The 22,730-nt window shown below is 43.9% G+C and overlaps 1 protein-coding gene across 1 annotated transcript; it reads left to right on the top strand.

Moving 5' to 3' along the window:
* LOC128837098 (alpha-1-antitrypsin-like) lies at positions 1 to 9,490 on the top strand. The gene is made up of 6 exons (XM_054027952.1): positions 1 to 105; positions 1,715 to 2,004; positions 2,713 to 3,113; positions 3,924 to 4,194; positions 6,190 to 6,337; positions 9,110 to 9,490. The coding sequence occupies exons 2-6, from the start codon at positions 1,733 to 1,735 to the stop codon at positions 9,311 to 9,313; spliced, it is 1,296 nt and encodes a 431-aa protein (XP_053883927.1). The 5' UTR covers positions 1 to 105; positions 1,715 to 1,732; the 3' UTR covers positions 9,314 to 9,490.
* The last annotated feature ends 13,240 nt before the right edge of the window (positions 9,491 to 22,730 follow it).

The following is a 22,730-nucleotide window of genomic DNA, read 5'->3' as shown; positions in this document are numbered from 1 at the left end:
ATATTTAATAGTGGAAACTCTGCTTAACAATGTTAATGCAATATAAATAACAGGTGAGAAGCTGTGCAGATTAGATGCACCCAGCAGGATCCTTCTGATTGTACTGTAAGTACTGCCATATTTTATCCAAAGAGGCTTTGAACTCACATTAGCTGTCTGATATGCAATTTCTTTTATGGGATTTCAATCAAGTATAGGTGACTGTGTTCACTATATCTGTTACAATTTATCCTGTCAGTGGAGCCTCTCAGAAGACCCCAATGATCCAGCAGAGACACTAGATACTCTAGTGAAAATGTTCTTTGAATGAAGGCATTTTAAAAAAAAATATTGGGAAACCTAGGGGCTAGAGTAATCTAGTGCTTTAAGATATGGCTGGCTACACCAAAATGTGTAGGATTTTCTAGAACGTGTTAGCCAATGTTTGAGTTGGTTGAAAGTAGGAGTTCCATCTGCAGAATATTCTGAAATTGAAAAAAATCATTCTGAATCAGAACAAAAAATTAAATTTGAATTTTTCTCTGAAACAAAATTCTCCTCCCCCAAAAATTATTTTCAGTAAACTGAAATGTTTAATTTTGATAACATGTTTCAGTTTTGCCTTTTTGGTATTAGTTTCTTTTATATTGTTTTTATATTATATTATTTTATTTTATAAAATATGAACATATAATAATACAAGATAACTTTAAGAGCATAAGAGAAAGGAAATATAAAATCCCTTGATTTATTTTCTAAATGAAACTTCATCAGAGTTGACATAATCCCTTGGAATGTTTCTATTCTGCTGAATCTGCATTTAGTGGCAGAAAAATGTTCCATTAACAAAACAGGTAATTCTTTAGCGTGTAGAGTTGTAGCCTAAGAGAGAGAGACAGATAAGCATAAAAAACAAAAAGGGCAAATTTATAAGTTACTGACAAGTAGAGAACCGTTAGATTCCTTTATTGGATTTATTCCTGTAGATATGATTCTACAAAAAGCTCAGCACCATTTGTTATAACCTTTTGCTAAAGATCATCAAAATTACAGTACTGAAAGTCAGGGATGGGAGACTTAGTTTTGATGTTCCAGACAGGGCCTATAATGTTTGTTCAGCTTTAAACAGTGGACCCGATTCTCATTTGAATCCAGATTCTACTGCAACACAGGGAAATGTGAGAGCAAGGCAGGAGGGGAGGAGAGATGGCGCACCAAGGAGCCAGTTGCAGTTCCCTGATTTGATGCGGTCAAGCCTTAGCAGAAGTTAGAGCTGCAAAAGTGCAGCTCCAATTTGTGCCACTGGCATAAGATCCCTAATTTACCCTAGGGATGCAGTGGACGATCATCACAGTGGAGCTCCATTCTGCTAAAATCTCTCCCAGCCTACTCTCACCCGACTCCCTTTCATATGCTTTCATTCTACAAAACACCACTATTCTAGGATGTCTGAGTGGCACAAAGTGGATGGTGTTAACTGAAGAATCCAGCCCAGAGTCTCCTCCTACCACCTCTTCCTTTTTCCTTTCTCTGATTCCCAACATGGCCTGTGCTCCCAACCCCAGAAACTCTACTATCAACCCCACTCTCTTTCCCCCCATAATCTCCCAATTGGCTGGAAGGAGGAGGACTTCCCATGAGGAGAGAGAGAAAAATAACCATTGGATCACAAATAGCACAGGGAAGATGGGAACATTTCCATGACTAATGACTATTCCATTCTCTTTTTTTAAAGGAATAGTTCCAAAGGAAAATGAAGTCCATCCTCTGTCTGTGTGTGTTACTTGCTGAGCTTCATGCTGTTGTCGAGCCTCATCACGTACCTGACCACCACAGTGACCAGGATGGTCAGACAGATATTAATCCCCCACAGCAGCTTACCCCAGTTGAAGGCAATGTCGTAACTGAAAACAGGTCCTTTCTCCAAGTAGCTCCTAGCAATGCTGACTTTGCATTTAGATTCTACAAGCAGATTAAATCAGAAGCAGCTGACAAGAACATTTTCTTCTCTCCTCTGAGCATCTCTGCTGAAAAGGACCTAGGGGTCACAGTGGACGAGAAGCTGGATATGAGTCAACAGTGTGCTCTTGTTGCCAAGAAGGCTAATGGCATTTTGGGCTGTATAAGTAGGGGCATTGCCAGCAGATCGAGGAACGTGATCGTTCCCCTTTATTCGACATTGGTGAGGCCTCATCTGGAATACTGTGTCCAGTTTTGGTCCCCACACTACAAGAAGGATGTGGAAAAATTGGAAAGAGTCCAGCGGAGGGCAACAAAAATGATTAGGGGTCTGGAGCACATGACTTATGAGGAGAGGCTGAGAGAACTGGGATTGTTTAGTCTCCAGAAGAGAAGAATGAGGGGGGATTTGATAGCAGCCTTCAACTACCTGAAGGGGGGTTCCAAAGAGGATGGAGCTCGGCTGTTCTCAGTGGTGGCAGATGACAGAACAAGGAGCAATGGTCTCAAGTTGCAGTGGGGGAGGTCCAGGTTGGATATCAGGAAAAACTATTTCACTAGGAGGGTGGTGAAACACTGGAATGCGTTACCTAGGGAGGTGGTGGAGTCTCCTTCCTTGGAGGTTTTTAAGGCCCGGCTTGACAAAGCCCTGGCTGGGATGATTTAGCTGGGAATTGGTCCTGCTTTGAGCAGGGGGTTGGACTAGATGACCTCTTGAGGTCCCTTCCAACTCTGATATTCTATGATTCTATGATTCTATGATTCTATGATCTCCACTGCCTTTGCAATGCTGACGTTAGGTGCCAAGTCAACCACTCTGAGTCAAATTCACAAAGGACTCTCCTTTAACCTGACAGAGATTGAGGAGAGGGAGATACATGAAGGTTTTCATCATCTCATCCAGATGTTAAACCGTCCTGACAATGAGATCCAGCTGAATATGGGAAATGCCCTTTTTATAGATGATCAACTGAAACTACTAGAGAAGTTTTTGGAAGATGTCAAAACTCTGTATGAGTCTGAAGCTTTTCTAAGTAACTTCCAGAATTCTGCAGCGGCTGAGAAACAGATCAATGATTACATAGAGAATAAAACCCATGGGAAAATTGCCAACTTGGTGAAGGATCTTGATTCGCTCACTGTAATGGTTCTTGTCAACTATATTTTCTTTAAAGGTAAGATGTTCTACAGACGGGTACATGTAGCACATACAAGCTATGGAATTCTGATAGTGGTCTAAGACAAATAAACTGCTTTTTTGTCAACTGCTTATTAGGTCTATGAGATTACCCAATTTCAGACTGATGCCTTGTTAACTTTTTTAAGCATTTCCCCGAAAGTTATAGTCATCCTAATTGGAAATTTTGGTTATAATTAGGCACCTAAATCAAGGGCACTAGAACCTTTGTATAAGGGGGGCGGGAAGGCCAAAGTGGATTCCTGTGGCCCTTCTCCCCTAATCCCACACTCCCTCATGGCCCTAATCCCCTCCTCACATAGCACCCCCCGGGCCTCTGACACTTTCAATTCAGCTCCCTCGGACAGACCCATGTCTCGAGACTTAGACTGCGAGGAGTAAGTAGAAGAAATTTAGGTTACATGAAAAAGAAACTGGATTTATTAACTAATCTGGAGCTCTATCAGATTGAGGGGCCTCAGTTTAACAGCACAGAAAGTTATAATACTTGGTCACTATTCTTTTCTCAAAGCTACAGATTTAAAGAAAACCACAGTATCAGTTCATTTCACTTGTTTGACTTTCATCAGGACTACTGTTAATCAGTATAAAATCTCATCCACCAGAGATGCTGCATGCTATTGAAATTTTCTGGCTAACCAGCCACAGGGCAAATGTCCCATTTTTCAAACGAGCTTGCAGTTGACAAACTTCAAATATAGAGTTGTTACATTTAAATTAGTCTGATATAAGTTAGAAATTTCTCTTTCCCAGTATATTCAATGGCATTCTTTCTTTTTGTCATCAGCTCATTGGGAAAATCCTTTCAGTAATTTATTCACCAAGGAAGACGACTTTTTTGTGGATGCAAAAACATCTGTCAAAGTTAATATGATGAACAGTGACAAAACGTATAACACACACCATGATGAGGAGCTGTCTTGCTGGGTGGTTGAAATCCCATACAAAGGAAATGCTGCTGCGCTATTTATTCTGCCTGATGAAGGGAAAATGGAGCAGGTGGAGAATGCCCTGTTGAAAGAAACTGTGTCTAAATGGACAAAATCACTTCAAGAAAGGTAACCATTTAACTGCTACTACGCCTATGTATGTTTGCTGTAAAATAGGCTAGAACTGGAAATGAAGACAAAACATTACATTCGGGGCTAGGCTGTGCCTGTAGGTACAGCCCTGGGTGCTGGGCCGCACATTGCACGCTGCCCTAAGGGAGAGCTCTGGAAGAATTAGTGCCTCAGACACACACCTCAGAAGCATAATGCCTCCCAGAATGCCTGTCTTGCTTCAGCTCTTTTGGCTAGAGAGCTGGCTGGAACATAGAGGTGCAAAGCCATTCCTCTGCCCTTTCAGCACCCCTCTGTGATGGAATGCAGCAGTGTTCACACCCTACACACTATTGTAATAATCTTTGTACAAAACATGCCTTGTGAAGTATCATTTGAAAACTAATGACTTTCTGTAAGTTATATCACTGTTAAATCTAGGTAGCAAGATTCTATGAAAAGTTATGAATTCCCCCTGAATGATGTTGGTAGGACATGTTCAAACCCACATAGCCCCTGTTAGGCGGGAGTGGTTAAGCAGGTCTATCTTGAATAAAGGAATGTGGTTTACCTCAATTTACATATAACTTGTACATAAAGTCCTTGAGACAGCAAGAGAGAGACAAGGCAAACCTGCATTTCAGCATACACATGGGAGAAGGAAGAGCACAGGGCCACCTTCAGCCCCCCAGACTCCCATGGCTTTCTTTACTGCTTAAATAAACTTGGCTGTGAGGGGTAAGCCTCAGAAGAATCCACTTCAAAGAGAGACTGGACTATAAAAGTGAGGGACAAAAATCAGGGATTCTTTCTCTCTCCCTTTTCATCTCTCTCTCTTTCACCTAAGGAGACAAAACAAACCAGCCCTTTGGACTTTGGGGGCAGATCCTGACTTAAGTGTTTGGTCAGTGATGTTGCTGGGAAAATGTGGCAAGGATTTTACCTTGAATCAAGTCCAGTTTGTTAAGTTTAGTTACTAGAAAGCATTTTCTCTTTATTTCTCTTGTAACCATTTCTAACTTTCGTGCCTTATTCTTGTACTCACTTCAAATCTCTTTGTAGTTAAATAAAGTGGTTTCATCCTTTAATCAAAACTAACCCAGTGTTGCATTCAAACTGAATTATTTGGGTAACTCCATTTAGAGAGTAAACTGTTGGAGATTGTTCCCTTACAGCAGCAATAGACCTAATATATCTGAACTGTCCAGGAGGGGGGTGGACAGTGCAGAACACACATTTTTGGTGGTAAATGGAGGACTACAAGTATGCGGCACTCTGCAAGTAGTAACCTAGGCTGCTGGAAGCCAGAGTGTGTCTGGTGTGCTGCTGACAGGCTGCCAGAGTCAGAGTTGCTGGATCAGGGCTGTGGCTCTACAGAGACACTCCAAATGCGACCTGCATGCTGGCAGGCTGATTGTGAGAGACCCCAGTTGGAAGCTACAACAGCAAAGCATTGTGAGGCACCCAAGGTGGCAGGGCAGGGGTAACAGAACTCCTCACTGGTCTGAATTGCACCCCGGAATGTGATGCTCTCCCAGTCCAATTGCTTCAGGGAGCCAGGGGGAAGAATCTCCAACGTAACCCATGCAATCCCCTGGAAACTCTGATGGGAGTACCCCTGCTATGCCACACAAGGTGGGGAAATCCCTACTTCTCCTGCATTCACCTGAGCTGCTGTGTTAGAGGTAGGGACAATCCAGCCCTATATAAGATAATGCACTTTACTAGTCTCTATATTGGATCAACTAATCCAAACAATAGTTTTCTAAAACCAGCACAGTGGCCACATGTAGCTAAATAAAAATAAAACTCATGGAATTATAATTTTGCTGTCCATTTCATCCCCCACCTGTAAAATGGGACAATAATATTTACTTCCCAAACTGGGGCATTGTGAGGCAAATTCATTGGTAGCTGAGATCCTTGAGTGGTATACATTGCCCAGCTGCAAAGGTTTAAGTATCCACCCATTTGACAATAGTTTAGCAGAGTTTTGTGTTTCTTTTTGAACAGAAAAATCTACCTGTACATTCCAATATTCTCTGTATCTGGTACCTATGATGTCAAAGATCTGTTTGAGAAAATGGGTGTGATCGATGTGTTCACTGACAAAGCTGATCTCTCTGGAATCACTGGGCACTCTAACCTGAAGGTGTCTAAAGTAAGTTTGTAGAATACAGATGGTGCTAAGTGGATTTGTCTGTTATTTTCTTTTGAAATGATCCATTCCTGCTTCCAGTCAGGTCACTGGTAAGATGCTCAGCCAGCACGGACAGGTGAGACAGAGCTGCAGCATAAGGAGGACAGACCCACAGATTAGCACTTAGTCTTTCCTCAAAATAAGCATTAATTTGCTTACTATAATTAATACAAAGGCTCTCCGAGCTTACTTGACCTTTTGGAATGTCCTGTAGAAGTCAGTACTATCAGGGAGGGAAAAGGACAGGGAAAAATGCAATTGTAACTATTGTTAACATAAAATAATTAATATGTAAAATGGTATGGCAAGAGTTTGCAAATAGGGAGGCTTATTCTATGATAGGTATTTATATGACCCCCATTACCGTAGTAGCTAAGTGTCTCATAATTTTTAATGCACAATACCCCTGTGAAGTAGGGATTTACACCTATTTCACAGATGAGAAATGAAGCACAAAGAGGCTGAGTGACTTGCTCCAGGGCACACAGGAGGTCTGTGGCACCATCCTTCCCAATACTCTTACACTTACTGAATAGTGCCTTATACAGTGAGTCGGCAGATTGAGCATGGACTATGGTGTCACAGAGTAAGTATCAGAATTTCACCATGAATCAGTAGAAGGAAATAAGAAAAACAAGGTTGATGAGGTAATATCTTTTATCAAACCAACTTCTGCTGGTGGAGGAGGAAAGCTTTCAAGTTTGATGTAGCTCTGCCTCAGGTCTGGATAAGGTCCAGTCAAGGTTGGACAAATTCAAGGTGGGACAAATTAAGCATAAGGGTACACACATGCTGCAGGAGACCACTTAAAATGAAGTGAGTAATTAAGGGCTAGGAAGCAGCAGTGTGTGTTAGAAACTGTTGTAATGAGGCAGGTATACTATATATTGTAATAGACATGCATAGGACCCATGGATCTTGAAATTATTTAAAAAAAAAAAAGAGAGACAAGAATACCTTTCCCCCGTGGGCAAACACAAAGGGATCACTCCATATCTGACCTCTCAGCCCTCATGCTCAAAGGAAACCTGCCCAACACCTTCAAAAGACAAGCCTGGGAAATTAAATTCATAAGTTTGCTGGATATAAGAACTATGGACTTACAGATGAATTGAGCAATAAAATCAATGTAACACTTTGAACACACCCTGCTGCTTGCTTCCCCTTAATTGCCCACTTCATTTTAAGTGGTCTGCTACAGCATATGTATGTATTTATGCTTAACAATCTCTCCCACCTTGTATTTAGCTGTGACACTCTGGTTACCTTCTCTAGACCTGACAAAGAGCTCTGTGGAGTTCAAAAGCTTGTCCCTTCTACCAGCAGAAGTTGGTCCAATAAATGCTATTTACCTCACCTACCTTAACAACAAGGAGTCTAGTGGTACCTTAGAGACTAACAGATTTATTTGGGCATAAGCTTTCATGGGCTAAAACCCATTTCATCAGATGCATGGAGTGAAAAATACGGTAAGCAGTATATATATTACAGCAACTGAAAAGATGGGAGTTGCCTTACTAAGTGGGGGCTCAGTGCTAACGAGGCCAGTTCAGTCAAGGTGGAAGTGGCCTATTCTCAACAGCTGACAGGAAGGGGTGAATATCAACAGAGGGAAAATTACTTTTTGTAGTGACCCAGCCATTCCCAGTCTTTATTCAGGCCTAATTTGATGGTATCCACTTTGCAAATTAATTCCAGCTCTGCAGTTTCTCGTTGAAGTCTGTTTTTGAAGATTTTTGTTGAAGAATTGCCACTTTTAAGTCTGTTATTGAGTGTCCAGGGAGATTGAAGTGCTCTCCTACTGGTTTTTGAATGTTACAATACTTGATGTCTGATTTGTGTCCATTTATTCTTTTGCATAGAGACTGTCCGTAAAGACTCCCATCTTTTCATGTGCTGTAATATATATACTGCTTACAGTATTCTTCACTCCATGCATCTGATGAAGTGGGTTTTAGCCCACGAAAGCTTATGCCCAAATAAATCTGTTAGTCTCTAAGGTGCCACAAGGACTCCTCGTTGTTTTGCTGATATAGACTAACACAGCTACCACTCTGAAACCTCTCACCTGCCTTGTCTCTCTCATATCCTGGGATGAACAAAGCTACAACTGCAAACAATATAAGGAAATGTAATTTGAGTTGCATTAAGGAGAACAAAGTGAGTGTTAGTTCTTAGTGGAGCTCCAAAGAGTAAAAGAAATTGGTTCACATTTGCACTGTGAAATACCAATTCACTGTACCCAAGAGAAAAATGTATTAGGCAAAGGTACACCAGGGAGGTCACTTATCTAGCTCCTTTCCCTCCTATGCTGCTTGTCACCATTCATCTTGAATTGTCTTCTGTTTTCTGCTGCAAAGTAACTCTCTGATGCATAAAGGTACTAGAGTTTGTTTGTGATGATGAGACAATTCTTCTATAATGTTAAACAATTAATTAAGGGAGTCCCCCTCTTTGTGGATGAGCGAACAAGGGATTTGATACATGCAGTTTAATCTATTCATATTTTTGTGCCTGACCCTTCCAAAGATTCATAGGCAAAACGCCTATTGAAATCAAAGATAGTTTTGCCTGGGTTGGGAATGTAGGGTTGGGTTATGTTTTGTGTTGGCATCCTGTACTCATCCTGTTCTTCTTTCTTAACAGCTGTGATTTAAATATGAGCAAGTTCGTCTCCAGCTGTTGCTCCCTGTTTTATGCTCACACTGTGATCTTTACTTCATTTCCTTATAGGCTCTTCACAAGGCCGTGGTCGATGTTAATGAGAATGGTACCGAGGCTGCAGCAGTCACTGTCGTGGAAATTACATTAACGTCTCTTCCCATCCCTCGTCCTCCTACCATTAAGTTCAACCGGCCTTTCCTGATGCTGATTATTGATAAAACCACCCACAGCATCCTCTTCATGGGGAAAATCATAAATCCTACAGAAAAATAACTGTCCGGTCACTGTACATGTCCCAGTGCTTCAAAGGAGTTGTTTTTAAATGCCCAGGAGTATGTGCACTTACTGCAGACCACTTGGTGCCAGTGACTGTAACTAAATTGCAATTGACATAAATTCCAAACAAATAAAACATGAGTGTGGTAACTCCTTGCCTACAAACAAACAGCCTGGTATTTCTGTGAATTGGGAATGTATTAATAAACGTCTCAGGTAAATGTGAAAGAAAGTCCTTGTAACTAGGTGACCAGATAGCAAGGGTGAAAAATCGGAATGGGGTGCTGGTAATAGGTGCCTATATAAGAAAAAGCCCCCAAAATTGGTACAGTCCTTATACAATCGGAACATCTGGTCACCCTACTTGTAGCTGATGCGGATAATAACTAGTGGGGGCTGCAGAGCACAGGATACCCTCCCCCCTAGCCTCCTACATTCCATCCCCCTCTGCGCGTTAATCATATTTTCTAACTGACAAAAGGGACACTGAGGTGGAGGAGATCACACGGAGCTGGTTTGTAAGCGTAAGGGCGGTTGGTGGAGATGTCAGAAGTAAAACAAGCTGCTTGATCCTCTCTGCTGTCCCACCCCTTCCCCTTTTCAGAATGAAAAGATGGGGCATTTCACAGCTAAACGGCAGGATGGAAGAAAACTGAATTTCTCTCTCTTTGATCCTGTCATGGTTCTCTCCTAGTCCCAAACACACTACCTCCAATTTAGTCTTCCCCCACTACATCGTGCCCACCTCCCTCACCAATTCACCAATTGATTCCATTGCCCCTTACACTCAACCTTGCCAGCCTGGGCCATCCCATGCCTGGGATCTGCTCAGCTTTCTCTAACCAGCCCCAGCTCAGGAACTCCCACCGTTCCCACCTATACCTTTCAGACTGAAAACACCTCTTCTTCCTACCAAACCCTCACAAGCTCACAGCAACCCCTTTCTGCTCTGAAACCCTCTCCCAACTAACACCACCTGGGTCAGAACACAAAAATATACAAAACCCATGGAGACCTTTCCCAGAGGTCATAGTCCTGCTCCCGCCAACCTGACAGCCACCACCAGGTTCACAATCCCCTTTTCTCCAGAACTCTAACTCCCACCCCCATGCCCAGAACCTCCACCCTCAACTCACACTTGTTGCTGGATACAGAAAAACAGGAACAGAGGCAGCAGGGAGCCCTTTACTCTGAATAAACTTCACAGAAGCCTGGAAATCCTCTTCTGTCCTCCCTCTATTGCTTGTAGCCCAGGTGCTACATGCAGGATCTCTAGGAGCTCTAAACTGCAAGAAGCATTACAGAGAGCAGCTAGATGAACTGCAGCCTAGATTCTAAGGCTGCTAGGTGAAATCCAGCCTCACAGAAATCCCTATGACAACAAGTGATACTGCTTCCTGCAGTACTTCAGCCATACAGCTCAATATAGCTCACAGCTCTGGTGTTATTGGTGGAGTTTAGCTCCTTTAGCCATTCATGTCCAGCCACCCCGTCTGACAGATTGACTTTCACTTTTTCTCAGTGTTGTAATTCAGGCAACTCATAAGTCACCCAAACTCCCCTGCAACAGAGGATTCCAAAAGGCTTCTGTGAGATCTTTAAGATGCAAAGTGTCTCACTTGAGTTGTTCTGGACTAGACTCTTTACATTGGTATATAGACACTAAGGTTAGGCTGTGATTAGAGGGGAGGAAGGGAGGCATATGTATTGTATCTTCTGGATCCGATGTTCCAGCCAGCCACACACACTCACTGTCTCAGCCCACTCCTCCTGGTAGTGGGCCAGCTGCTCCTCCTCCATCTACTGGGTTTCCACAATCAAGTGGACCAAGTCCGACACACAGTGAAGATGCCATCTAACAGGATAACCTGTTATCTGGTAATGCAAAAACCAAGCGATCCCAGTATCACAGGTAGGTGATGAGATACAGTCAGAATATTTCCAGTGCAGTTGTCCCTTAGTCTATAGTCCTGATTTCAAAGCCTGCAAATTCTTACTTAAGGGGGAGGAGGGAAGAGGGAAATCATCCTTATAATTTATTTATTTAGCTTATATTCCTATTAGTGCCACGTGATTTATCCCTTCTGAACAGTATAGAGGCTTTGATAATTGGGCAGCATGTGGTTGTTTTGATATAAAATCAAGAGGTCCAGTGTTAGAGGTTGAGTGTAAAGGAAACCGGTAATCCACCTTCCAATCATGCTAACAAAAGATTGACTCTTGTGTCTAACATGAACAGAAACCAAAAATCAAAGCCTGAAATCTACTTTCAGCCATGTGGGTCTCCAATCAGACATAAAGAGTCTCTCTTGGTAGAGTCCGTGGCCCATTTTTCACCTCTGGCACTGTGGACAACTCCAGTGCTGTGCTGCCATTCACTCTCCCACCATGGCCACACACTCTGGTCGGACTTAGTGCTAGTCCAAACAGACGTGAACCTGAGGGTTTTTTGCAAATGTTAGTCTCTGTAAGAGATGCATTGGGTAGTGTAGCTGTTCCTAGGCACAGACACTACTCATTTCTATTGGTGCTCTGTGTTCCCTCTTAAATTCTGTGGAACCTCTTCCATGGCTCTCACAGAAGGAGAAATTGAACCTCCCAGACCAGAAGTTCTTTGTGAAAGAGATCCCTGAAGAGGGATAGGGAGGGAGGGTGAGAAGGAGGAGTAAAAATAAACTATAGGGTATATCCCACTTCGACCATACTCAACACCCAGTGGTCTGTGGTGATACTGGACCATGCACTAAGGAACTGGGAAAGGTGATTTACAAATAAAGGAGAAACAGGGTCTGGCATCATGGGAACTGATATGGCATCTTCAAGCATCCCATCAAAACGCCTACTTAGAACCCCCTGGATGTCTGGGTGGGGTAGGGATTGATGTCAAGGTAGAAGAGGGTGGTAGCCTACACTAAAACCCCTGCTTCTCTTTCTCTGCAGATTCTGACAGGCAGCCAGGGCAGAGTACCAGTTGGCTGTTGGGGCCTGTAGTGCTTCCTTGAAGAAGCAAGTGTGTACAATCCAAGGGACTTAAGGGTCACCCTGGAGTCTTTTAGACCACGAAGCTTTGCATCGGTCTGTTCTGAAAAGAGCGAAGTTCCTTCGAAAGATAGGTCCGGAAGGATTTGCCAGACCTCCTGTGGGAGCCCCAAGAACTGTAGCCACGAACTCCTGTGCATGGCCACTGCTGAAGCCATGGACCTGGCTGCTGAGTCAGATGCATCCAAAGCAGCTTGTAATGAGGCTGTTGCCACTGATTTTCCCTTGTACATGAGCGAGGATAACTCTTTCATGTCCCACATGTTAAAATCATACTACCCAGAAGCACCCACTGGTTTGCAATTCTGAGTTGTAACCCCTCCCTCCCCCGGTAGAATAACACAAGTCTAATTTCTTTGAGTCTTTTGATCTTGAGGTTGCACCCTAATGACTCTGCCTTTCTCTCTCATTGGCAGTGGATACCATCAGGGATCCGGGGAGAGGGGGGGTGGTACAGGAACTCATAACCCTGGGCAGAAACAAAGTAATTTTGACCTGGGAAGAAGAGATGCAGGGTCTGCCACAAAGACTTAACAGGTGCTGCTAAAACATGAAGTTACAGAAGTTACAGAACTTCACTAAAATTTGCTAAAGTTGAGTAAAACTGACTACAGTTAACTACAACTAACTATGGACAGAAAGAGGAAGAAGACCATTGAGAGAGCTTGCAAAAGCAAGGATAGTAGTTCCAGAGACCATCACAGACAGTAAGGAGGAACTGAGGGGTGTGAGGTGGGCTGGGTGCTTTATACTGGCACTATCAGCGTGCAGCAGCAGAGGGCACTTGAGCTGCCTTGGCGGGTACCACTGCAGGGAAAATTTCCAGTGACAATACTCAGGGCGCGCGCATACCTAGAGTGGAATGCACTTGTGCAATCACTTGAAGAAGAAGAACTATAACAAATCCAAAGTATACAGACACAACCCAGCCTTTTCCCAGTTTTGTAATTCACAAATAAATAGTAGGTCACCTAGAGTCCTTGGTAACAACCCTTTAAAAGGCTACAGCGGTGTCCTTGCATGAGATGCAAAATCTGGACTTCTTAAGGGTTTGTCTATGCTTGGGAGAAAGCTTGCCCCCATTATAGAGTTTTGCTATTAACTTCAATGAGGCCAGGATTTCAGCCCTTAAATTTTGAGTTATTCCTTGCCTGTTTTATCAACTTAGAATCCAAATAACAATGTTGACTATCCCACCTCGGAATTGTCATTGTTCCTCTTGATTCTCCACAAATTACCAGTACTTTCCCTTTCTTCTGCTTCTGGCATAGAACTGGAAATTCAGCAACACCAAGCCAGTCCTTTCATGGTCTTTTCTTCCCATGCGGTTCTCTCTGACAGAGCAGGTGTTTTTCCAATCAACTGTCCACTGCTTCTCACATGACCTAGCTCAGCTATAATAGAGGAAAGAAGGCAATTAACTACAGTTCCTAAACATTAAGAATTGCTCTTCCCCCAGCACAGGGACTGTCATGAGATTCACCCAGGGGCTTGCACACCAATTGGAAAACTGCCCTGTTATAATGTTCACTGGAAATAAAATAAATATTGATGTCTGAAATTTAGTCAGGGGTTGGCTTTTAGAGAATTTCTGTATACTCTTCCCATTAGGGTTCTATGTTTTATTTTATTAATTTAAACAAATGTCTGCAAGCACAGGGACAAATACAGCCTGGAAAATAATGAAAAGGAGGGAGAGGGAATGACATTTATCTCACTATCCTCAGTGATATCTGAATTCGAAACACAGCATCATAATGATAAGTGAAGTCTACTAAGCCTGAGACACATTTGTGTGTGTGTCAAGTATCAGGGGGTAGCCGTGTTAGTCTGTTTCTACAAAAACAACAAGGAGTCTGGTGGCACCTTAAAGACCAACAGATGCATCTGAAGAAGTGAGGTTTTTACCCACGAAAGCTTATGCCCAAATAAATCTGTTGGTCTTTAAAGTGCCACCAGACTCCTTGTTGTATTTGTGTGTGTGTAATTCTCAGTGGGGTATTATATGAACCCATGCACATATCAATTTGTAATTATTTGTCTGGGGTACACATATACACATGGCGGGAGGGATAGCTCAGTGGTTTGAGCATTGGCCTGCTAAACCCAGGATTGTGAGTTCAATCCTTGAGGGGGCCACTTAGGGATGTGGGGCAAAATCAGTAGTTGGTCCTGCTAGTGAAGGCAGGGGGCTGGACTCAATGACCTTTTGGGGTCCCTTCCAGTTCTATGAGATAGGTATATCTCCATATACACAGGAAAGGAGTTTAAGAAAAAGGAGTTTCAGCACCAAGATCCTCCTGCACTTCACTGAAGAGTGATGACTCTGAGGAAGAGTCTTTACATAGTGTTAGATACTTCATAAAGCATTGAAAGGATGGCTAGCATCAAATACTCTTAAGTATTTCAATTATGGTAATGACTAGAGCAGGGGTTCCCAAGCTGTGGGCCAAAGGCAGGCTGCAACACAGTCCCAGGTGGTCCGCTGACAATGGTGGAGATGGGGGGCGTGTAGGGGCATTGCCCCAACAAACTGCATCTTTCCACTCCCATCCCGACCCTTGCCCTTCAGCGCAGCTCCAAGGCACATAGCCCTATCCACTTGCCCTGCCTTATAGAGCCTCCATGAAGAGCGTGTGTGTAAGGGGTAGTTTACGGGGAGGGTCTGGAGACAGAGGGCTTTTGGGAAGGGGGAAGCTGGGGTTGGGGGAGTAGCAGAGGGGCATCTGGAAGGTTTCCTCCTCTCTTCCTCAGCATCTGGCTTGCAGGTGGCAGGGGGGCTGCTATTTTTCAGAGGGGAGTATCAGGGACCCCCCTATGCACTGTGCTGTCCCCTCCATCTTGGTTGCTAGCAGTGGGGGGTGGGTGTGCTGTTTTGCAGTGGGAGGTTGGGGGACCCCTCTCCCCATGGCACTGACTTGTCCCTTCCCCCCTCATCTCCTCTGTCCATTCTAGAAGCCATACATACATCCCCCATTGCAGGCTGCGCACTGTGTCCTCCCCAGCCAGCCATCCCTCACTAGAGTGGCATTCACCCGCCTGCTGGAGAACTGGGCCCTGTGGGCTGAGCTGGCACTGTGGCAGTCCCAAGGCTGAGTGGAATCATAGAATCATAGAATATCAGGGTTGGAAGGGACCTCAGGAGGTCATCTAGTCCAAGCCCCTGCTCAAAGCAGGACCAATCCCCAACTAAATCATCCCAGCCAGGGTTTCATCAAGCCAGACCTTAAAAACCTCTAAGGAAGGAGATTCTACCACTTCCCTCGGTAACCCATTCCAGTGCTTCACCATCCTCCTAGTGAAAAAGTTTTCCCTAATATCCAACCTAAACCTCCCCCACTGCAACTTCAGACCGTTACTCCTTGTTCTGTCATCTGGTACCACTGAGAACAGTCTAGATCCATCCTCTTTGGAACCCTCTTTCAGGTAGTTGAAAGCAGCTATCAAATCCCCCCTCATTCTTCTCTTCTGCAGACTAAACAATCCGAGTTCCCTCAGCCTCTCCTCATAAGTCATGTGCTCCAGCCCCCTAATCATTTTTGTTGCCCTCCGCTGGACTCTTTCCAATTTTTCCACATCCTTCTTGTAGTGTGGGGCCCAAAACTGGACACAGTACTCCAGATGAGGCCTCACCAATGTCGAATAGAGGGGAATGATCACGTCCCTCAATCTGCTGGCAATGCCCCTACTTATGCAGCCCAAAATGCTGTTAGCCTTCTTGGCACACTGTTGACTCATCTCCAGCTTCTCGTCCACTGTAATCCCCATGTCCTTTTCTGAAGAACTGCTGCCTAGCCACTCAGTCCCTAGTCTGTAGCAGTGCATGGGATTCTTCTGTCCTAAGTCCAGGACTCTGCACTTGTCCTTGTTGCACCTCATCAGATTTCTTTTGGCCCAATCCTCTAATTTGTCTAGGTCTCTCTGTATCCTATCTACCACTCCAGGACCGACCCTTCGGGCACTCCGCTTGATACCGACTGCCAACTAGCCATGGAGCCATTGATCACTACCCGTTGAGCCTGACGATCTAGCCAGCTTTCTATCCACCTTATAGTCCATTCATCCAGGCCATACTTCTTTAACTTGGCAAGAATACTGTGGGAGACCGTATTAAATGCTTTGCTAAAGTCAAGAAATAACACATCCACTGCTTTCCCCTCATCCACAGAGCCAGTTATCTCCTCATAGAAGGCAATTAGGTTAGTCAGGCATGACTTGCCCTTGGTGAATCCATGCTGACTGTTCCTGATCACTTTCCTCTCCTCTAAGTGCATCAGAATTGATTCCTTGAGGACCTGCTCCATGATTTTTCCAGGGACTGAGGTGAGGCTGACTGGCCTGTAGTTCCCCGGATCCTCCTCCTTCCCTTTTTTGTACCATGCCTGCCACTGGTGACAGGCAATACCAAGGGATCTCTGCCTACCAGCACCCCTGGGGGGCTCAGAAACCAGGGAGACTTGCTTATAGTAAGGGGGGAGACATGGAGCTTTTGTTTGATTTGGAGGGTGAGGTCAGGGCTTTTGCCCCTGGCTCTTCAAGGGAAGGGGTGCTGGGCATCAGTGGGGGTGCATTGCCTTTGGGGAGGAGGGGTGGCACCTGCCCTCAGGCCACAACACTGAAGGGCCAGGGTCAGGAGAGTGGAACGATGTGTGCGGGCGCGCACACACACACACACACACACACACACACACACACACACAGAGTGAGTACTGGCCCCCTGCTGGTACATATAGTTTATATGTATGTAATAATTAAAATGAATAATTTTCCTCAAGAAGTGCCAATAGTGTTAATTGCAGCTGCACAGGTGGGCCTCAGGGAAAAAAGTTTAGGCCCCCTGGACTAGAGGACCAGTCAGTATCTGTGTATAGGCACTGTAAAATAATAAAGGACCCAGTAGATATCTGTGGCAAGCACTGTATAAATAATAAAAGGGCCCAGTCAGTATTTGTGATAAGCACCGTACTATGTAATAAGGGACCCAGTCAATAAATGTGACAAGCAGTGTATCACACAATAGAGAACCCACTCGGTATTTGTTACATAACAGAGAACTCAGGTGATAATTATGATGGACACTTTATCACATAATCCTGGTATAAACAGGAAATAAGGAGACTCTTGCATTCACCTTGAATACTGTGTCCTGGGTCTCTGTATTCTCCACAAGGTGTCAGAAACAGGATTGACTAAAGCTTCAACAGGTCACAAAGCACCCCTTTGAAAAGGCCAGACAGAAAAACACAAACAAGCCCTTTGGCCTAGCCAGAACTGCACAAAGCCTTCACAGAGCTAGCAGCAAAATAGGCAGAGAAGAGACCTAAAACCACAGAAGGGCCACAGAACTGCTACAGTGAGTCCAGGCTGCAACAAGGAGTGAGGACAGGAAAGTAAGGAACCCTGAAGCTCAGGTAAGGCCCCCAGAACACCAGTTTGCTCCCTTAAAAGGCCACACCATCTTACTCCAAAAAAAAAAAAAAAAAAAAAAAAAAAGGCAGCAAAGAAATTAAACAGCCATTAGCACAGGGTGTGGAAGCTGAATCTCTCCCATCCCAAGAGAGTATCCTAGTCACTGACCCGCAGAGTCGTTCTCTTGTGCTCTCTCTTCCTGTTTGAATGACTATTTATTTATACACAGTGGCACAGCTTCAACAAGAGAGACTGAGAAAGCTTCATACCAGCATACCACATAGCCTAGTAGCTAGGGCATTTACCTAGGAGATAGGAAACCCAAGTTTCAATTCTATAGCCCCATCAGACAGCGTGGGAATTGAACTCAGGTCTCCCCTAACCTTGGTGAGTGCCCTAGCCCCTGGGATAAAGACTATAAGGAAGGAAACAGCACCTCCTTCTCTGGCACTTCTGGTAAAAAACAGCATGGGTGCTGAACTCCAGAAGAGTGTCATGGCTGAGAATCCGAAATAGAGACAGGTGCCTCCCTCCAGCTTGGATTTAGGCTCCTAACTCCCCATGAGGGGGGTCTTAGGCCACACTGTCTCCTCAGCATTTCTGACTGGCTTGCTGATTTTTGTGAACCCTTTCTTTGAGGTACCTAAGTCTCCCCACGCATTGCAGAGGGAGCCTGGGTGCCTAATTCAGGGTTGTGAATTCCACTAGGTGGAAGGGCGCTAGTGCGAACTGCCGAGCCACTGGCCAGAGATTTGTAGGCATCATGGCAGAGGTGAGCTTGTGGGAGGAATTTGAAAGAGGACAATGTTTTATATGGGAACGGTAAGGGTGTCAGAGCTTGCACTCCCCTGGCATGTCTCTTGTTGATAATACAGCTCCTTTGTTTGGAGAGGGGAAGCAAAGGGGGAACAGAGAAATTGAAAACCCCCAGAACCACATGGCTTTCCTTCAACCAGACTAGTGAAAGAACCAATGGAGATCAAAATAAAAATATTACCCCAGGAATATGTCTAAAGCACCTCATTCAAGACTGTAGCAGCAAAAAATCACTGAACACTCCCTGCCATCTTACAGTTCGCAGAAGGGAATAAGTGAGACCAATCACACGCCGGAACAAATAAGACAATGTGCACCTTTGTGACACAGGAAGACTTATTAACCTACCAGATAAGAAAAAAAGGGAAATGTACCAAGCATAAATTAGCATATATTTTGGGTATTTTCCAAGCGCTCTCTTCTTCTATGCAAAGTAGTATTGTCAAGAATCAAAGAGGCTATTTGAATCTGGAGAGGGAGGTGAATTTACCTGCTGCTTCACTCTCTTCCAGTAATAACACAAGGCAATCCTTTGAAGAGCTTTTTGTCCCTAAGCCAGATACAGGGGAGTGAATCAAATCCAACTGCAGAGCCATCTGTAATAAGGTTTTCAAAGTGAATCTAAAGAAACATTTTCAGAATTAATTGAACAAAAGATTGGGGCTTTTATCCAACAACTGCTTAGAGATGACGGGTATTTCCATTACTGTTTGTTTAGTAGAGGAGATTCCGTGAACGGGCAAGGTGGAGGGGGTTGGTTTGGTTTGGGTTGGGTTTTTTTAAATTATGCTTAGGCATTCAAAAAAGCACTGGGACAGGTTTTCGGTTGGCATAAATCTGTTGTCCCGCTACAGAAGTCAGTTGGGCTGTACTGATTCACCCTAGCTGAGGGTCAGGCCTATTCCAGCTATACCTCCATGAAAGATTAAATAAGGCTGATCAGGTGTTGGCTGTAAACCCTAAAAGTGCAGCCAGGAGCAAACAAAAGGCAGAGACAACTTATCCAAAACGACACATTAGAGGTTTCAATTTTCCTCTGTCCCCTCCAAATTACAGTACAGCAGGGGCTAAAAAGCACTTGTCCTGGAAGAGGGCAGGCTCAAGCCAAAGCCCTGGGGGAGGAGGGCCAAATGGCCACAGCAGGAAGTAAGCTACTCATCGTTCTGGGAACAGAGAGGCGGTTGCTAAGGGGTCAGCAGACAGAGACTCATGTTGTACAATCAAGGTTTTGTTGTTGACTCCATTGGGAGCAGAGTTTGGCCGACTCTGATTATTTTTAGAAAAGCTCACCCCTTTGAGTCCTCACCTTGCACACCATCCTGCACAGCTATTCTCATTAAAGTCACTGGGGCTAGAGTAAAGGGAGTAAAGTCCGCATGTTTCTCAATTACTTTCCGTCAGTTTGATGCCATTTTAACAACTTAGTGGGAAAGAAAGCTTGAAAGACAGCAGAACTCTCAGCAGCCAGGAAAGAAGATACATTTTCTTCTATTTTTGTCCGTTTTTCACATATTTTAACACAGAAAATTAACTAAAACATTCCATTCCCAAATCAACATAGCAGGGGATAGAAATTCAGATGGGGCCAGATCCTATGTCTGCTGAGGTCAGTTGCAGAGCTCCCATTACATTTTTCCTCTCATTTGAACTGAACTAAAAGTTCCATTCCTGTGCCCGGCAAAGCTCAAGGTGCAGCACAACGGGAAAAACTTTTGGCAGACTCAACCGTAGTGGCAACCTTGCTGACTAAGCAAGAGGCAGCATCAGCCTCACAGCTGTGACTTACCAGGTACACCAGGGAGACTCTACCCAATGTTAGGGAGAGAGTGAAGCCCAGAAAAATGTTTGATACTTTAGGTTTGTAGAATAACTGACCGGTTATAATAGATATTTGATATAGTTAAATTGGCTCTACTGATAACTTGATTCACTGGGTAATTTCCAAACCACTTATGCAACCATGAATATATTTCTCCTTGCAACACAAGGCTAAATAAAGCTCTCTGCAGATTAGACAAAGCCCAACAGCAGAGACAATAACAAAGCCCTCCCAAACACCTGTTTGACATTTCATCTCAGAGATACTGTAGGAGGTACTTCTTGCACTCCATAGGACATTGTCAGCACAATAATGTCCTAGATTATTGTTAAATGGCCTTAGGAGTAATTAGTTAAATATTGAAAAGGATAATGAAATGTGAAGGGGGGAAGTAGGGAAGAAAGGCTGTCAGTTTCTCAGTGCTCTCTTAGAGAATCAAGCCTTCAATTTCTCTAATTTAGAATTATCTCTTGATTTTTTAAAAAAAAATGTTTTATTTTTTTGGCCTCCAGCCACACTGTTTTACAGGAAATTCATGCACAAATTCAAAGGAAATGCCTTTGCTCGCATTGTCAATTTCCTAAAAATGAGATAATCATATATTATGGTTTTGCAATAAAAACTCAGGGGGTTCCAGCAATGAGTGACAGATGCATAGTCTTTGATGTTATGGGCTTGATCCAAAGCCCACAGATTTCAATTAAAATATCCCCATGAATACCATAGATAGCCAGCCATCCTTCAGAACTTCAGAGACATAACAATGTATTACTTCTCAGATGGAAAAGACATACAATTAGTAAGTCACCAGGACCAGATGGTGTTCACACAAGAGTTCTGAAGACACTCAAATATGAAATTGTAGCACTATTAACTTTGGTATGTAGCATTATTGCTACTGTTACTGAATAAAGAAACATTGGGACCTGAAATTTTGAGTCTGGAACCTGCCTGAGTCTAATTTTTTTGCTTTTGTGTTGTATTGTTTTTCAGTAACTTTCAATCAACTATTGCCATTTTAAGATATTAGCAACATTAAAATTTTCAGTGTCACAGCTTCTTTGAGGTTCTCATTATTCTAAAGCAATAAATTAATACTACTATAAATGAACTGTAGAGTCTGCTGATAAGAAATTTTGTACAGCAAACAAGAATAAAACATCCTCAGTGACATTTTCGTTAAACTTTGAACAGATCAATATGGACATAGATAAACACAATTTGTTGGGGAAGGGTCAACATAGCTTTTCTAAAGGGAACTCATGCCTCACCAGAATTCTTTGAGGGGTCAATGAATATATGGGTAAGGGTGATCCAGTGGATATAGTGTACTTGAACTTTCAGAAAGCCTCTGACAAGGTCCCACACCAAAGGCTCTAAGCAAAGTAAGCAATCATGGAATAAGAGGGAAAATCCTCTCATAGATTGGTAACTGGTTAAAAGGCAGGAAACAAAGGGTAGGAATAAATGGTCAGTTTTCAGAATAGTGTGAGGTAAATAGCAGGGTCCCCCAAAAGATCTGTACTGGGACCTGTGCTCTTCAACATAGTCATAAATTAACTAGACAAAGGGGTAAACAGTGAGATGGCAAAGTTTACAGATGATACAAAATTACTCAAGATAGTTAAGTCCAAAGCAGACTGCAAAGAGTTACAAAGGGATCACACAAAATTGGTCGACTGGGCAACAAAACAGCAGATGAAGTTCAGCGTTGATAAGTGCAAAGTAACGCACATTAGAAAACATAATCCCAATTATACTTACAAAATGATGGGATCTAAATTAGGTGTTACCACTTCTGATGGGGTGTACGCTCTACACTGGCCCTGTAAGAGCTGAAAAATGAGCCAGGTGAGCTCAATCAGCTAATTAGACTGCAAACGGAGGAGTTTTAGGCTGGAGGCAGCGATTCAGAGAGATCACCACCTGTGAGGGACTGGACGGGGTCTTCAAAAGACAGGAAATTGAAAGCAGAGGGGACTGCAGGGAAGAAAGGCTGCAGTCACTCCCTGGGAGACAGCAGGGCCGCCCAGAGGAGGGGGGCAAGTGGGGCAATTTGCCCCGGGCCTGAATCCTCTGGGTGGCCCTGGGAGACGGGAGGGGTGTTTGAGGAGCCACAGAGATGAGTTGCCTAAAGTTACTCCCTGGGAGGAGGAAGTGAAGAGACTGGCAAACCCAGAAGTGTGGGGCAGGTTCAGGAGATATGGAAGCAGCTCAGAGAAAGGCAGCAAGGTGCAGGGACCTGACCGTAACTACTGTGTAGAGGATCCTTGAACCAGAACCTGGAGTAGAGGGTGGGCCTGGGTTCCCCGTCAGCCACTCTGGGAGTGG

Source organism: Malaclemys terrapin, chromosome 4, assembly GCF_027887155.1.
Source record: "Malaclemys terrapin pileata isolate rMalTer1 chromosome 4, rMalTer1.hap1, whole genome shotgun sequence".
In the NCBI taxonomy this organism is placed as follows: domain Eukaryota; kingdom Metazoa; phylum Chordata; order Testudines; family Emydidae; genus Malaclemys; species Malaclemys terrapin.
The sequence above is the reverse complement of the archived record's forward strand: the minus strand, read 5'-3'. Positions and strand labels throughout refer to the sequence as shown.

What these genes read in the sequence shown, in the direction of transcription:
- LOC128837098 (XM_054027952.1), top strand. Translation starts at nt 1,733, where the DNA reads ATGAAGTCCATCCTCTGTCTGTGTGTGTTACTTGCTGAGCTTCATGCT. An exon ending in TTCTCTCCTCTGAGCATCTC is followed by an intron (nt 2,005 to 2,712) that starts TGCTGAAAAGGA and finishes TTCTATGATCTC; the next exon opens with CACTGCCTTTGCAATGCTGA. An exon ending in CAACTATATTTTCTTTAAAG is followed by an intron (nt 3,114 to 3,923) that starts GTAAGATGTTCT and finishes TTTTGTCATCAG; the next exon opens with CTCATTGGGAAAATCCTTTC.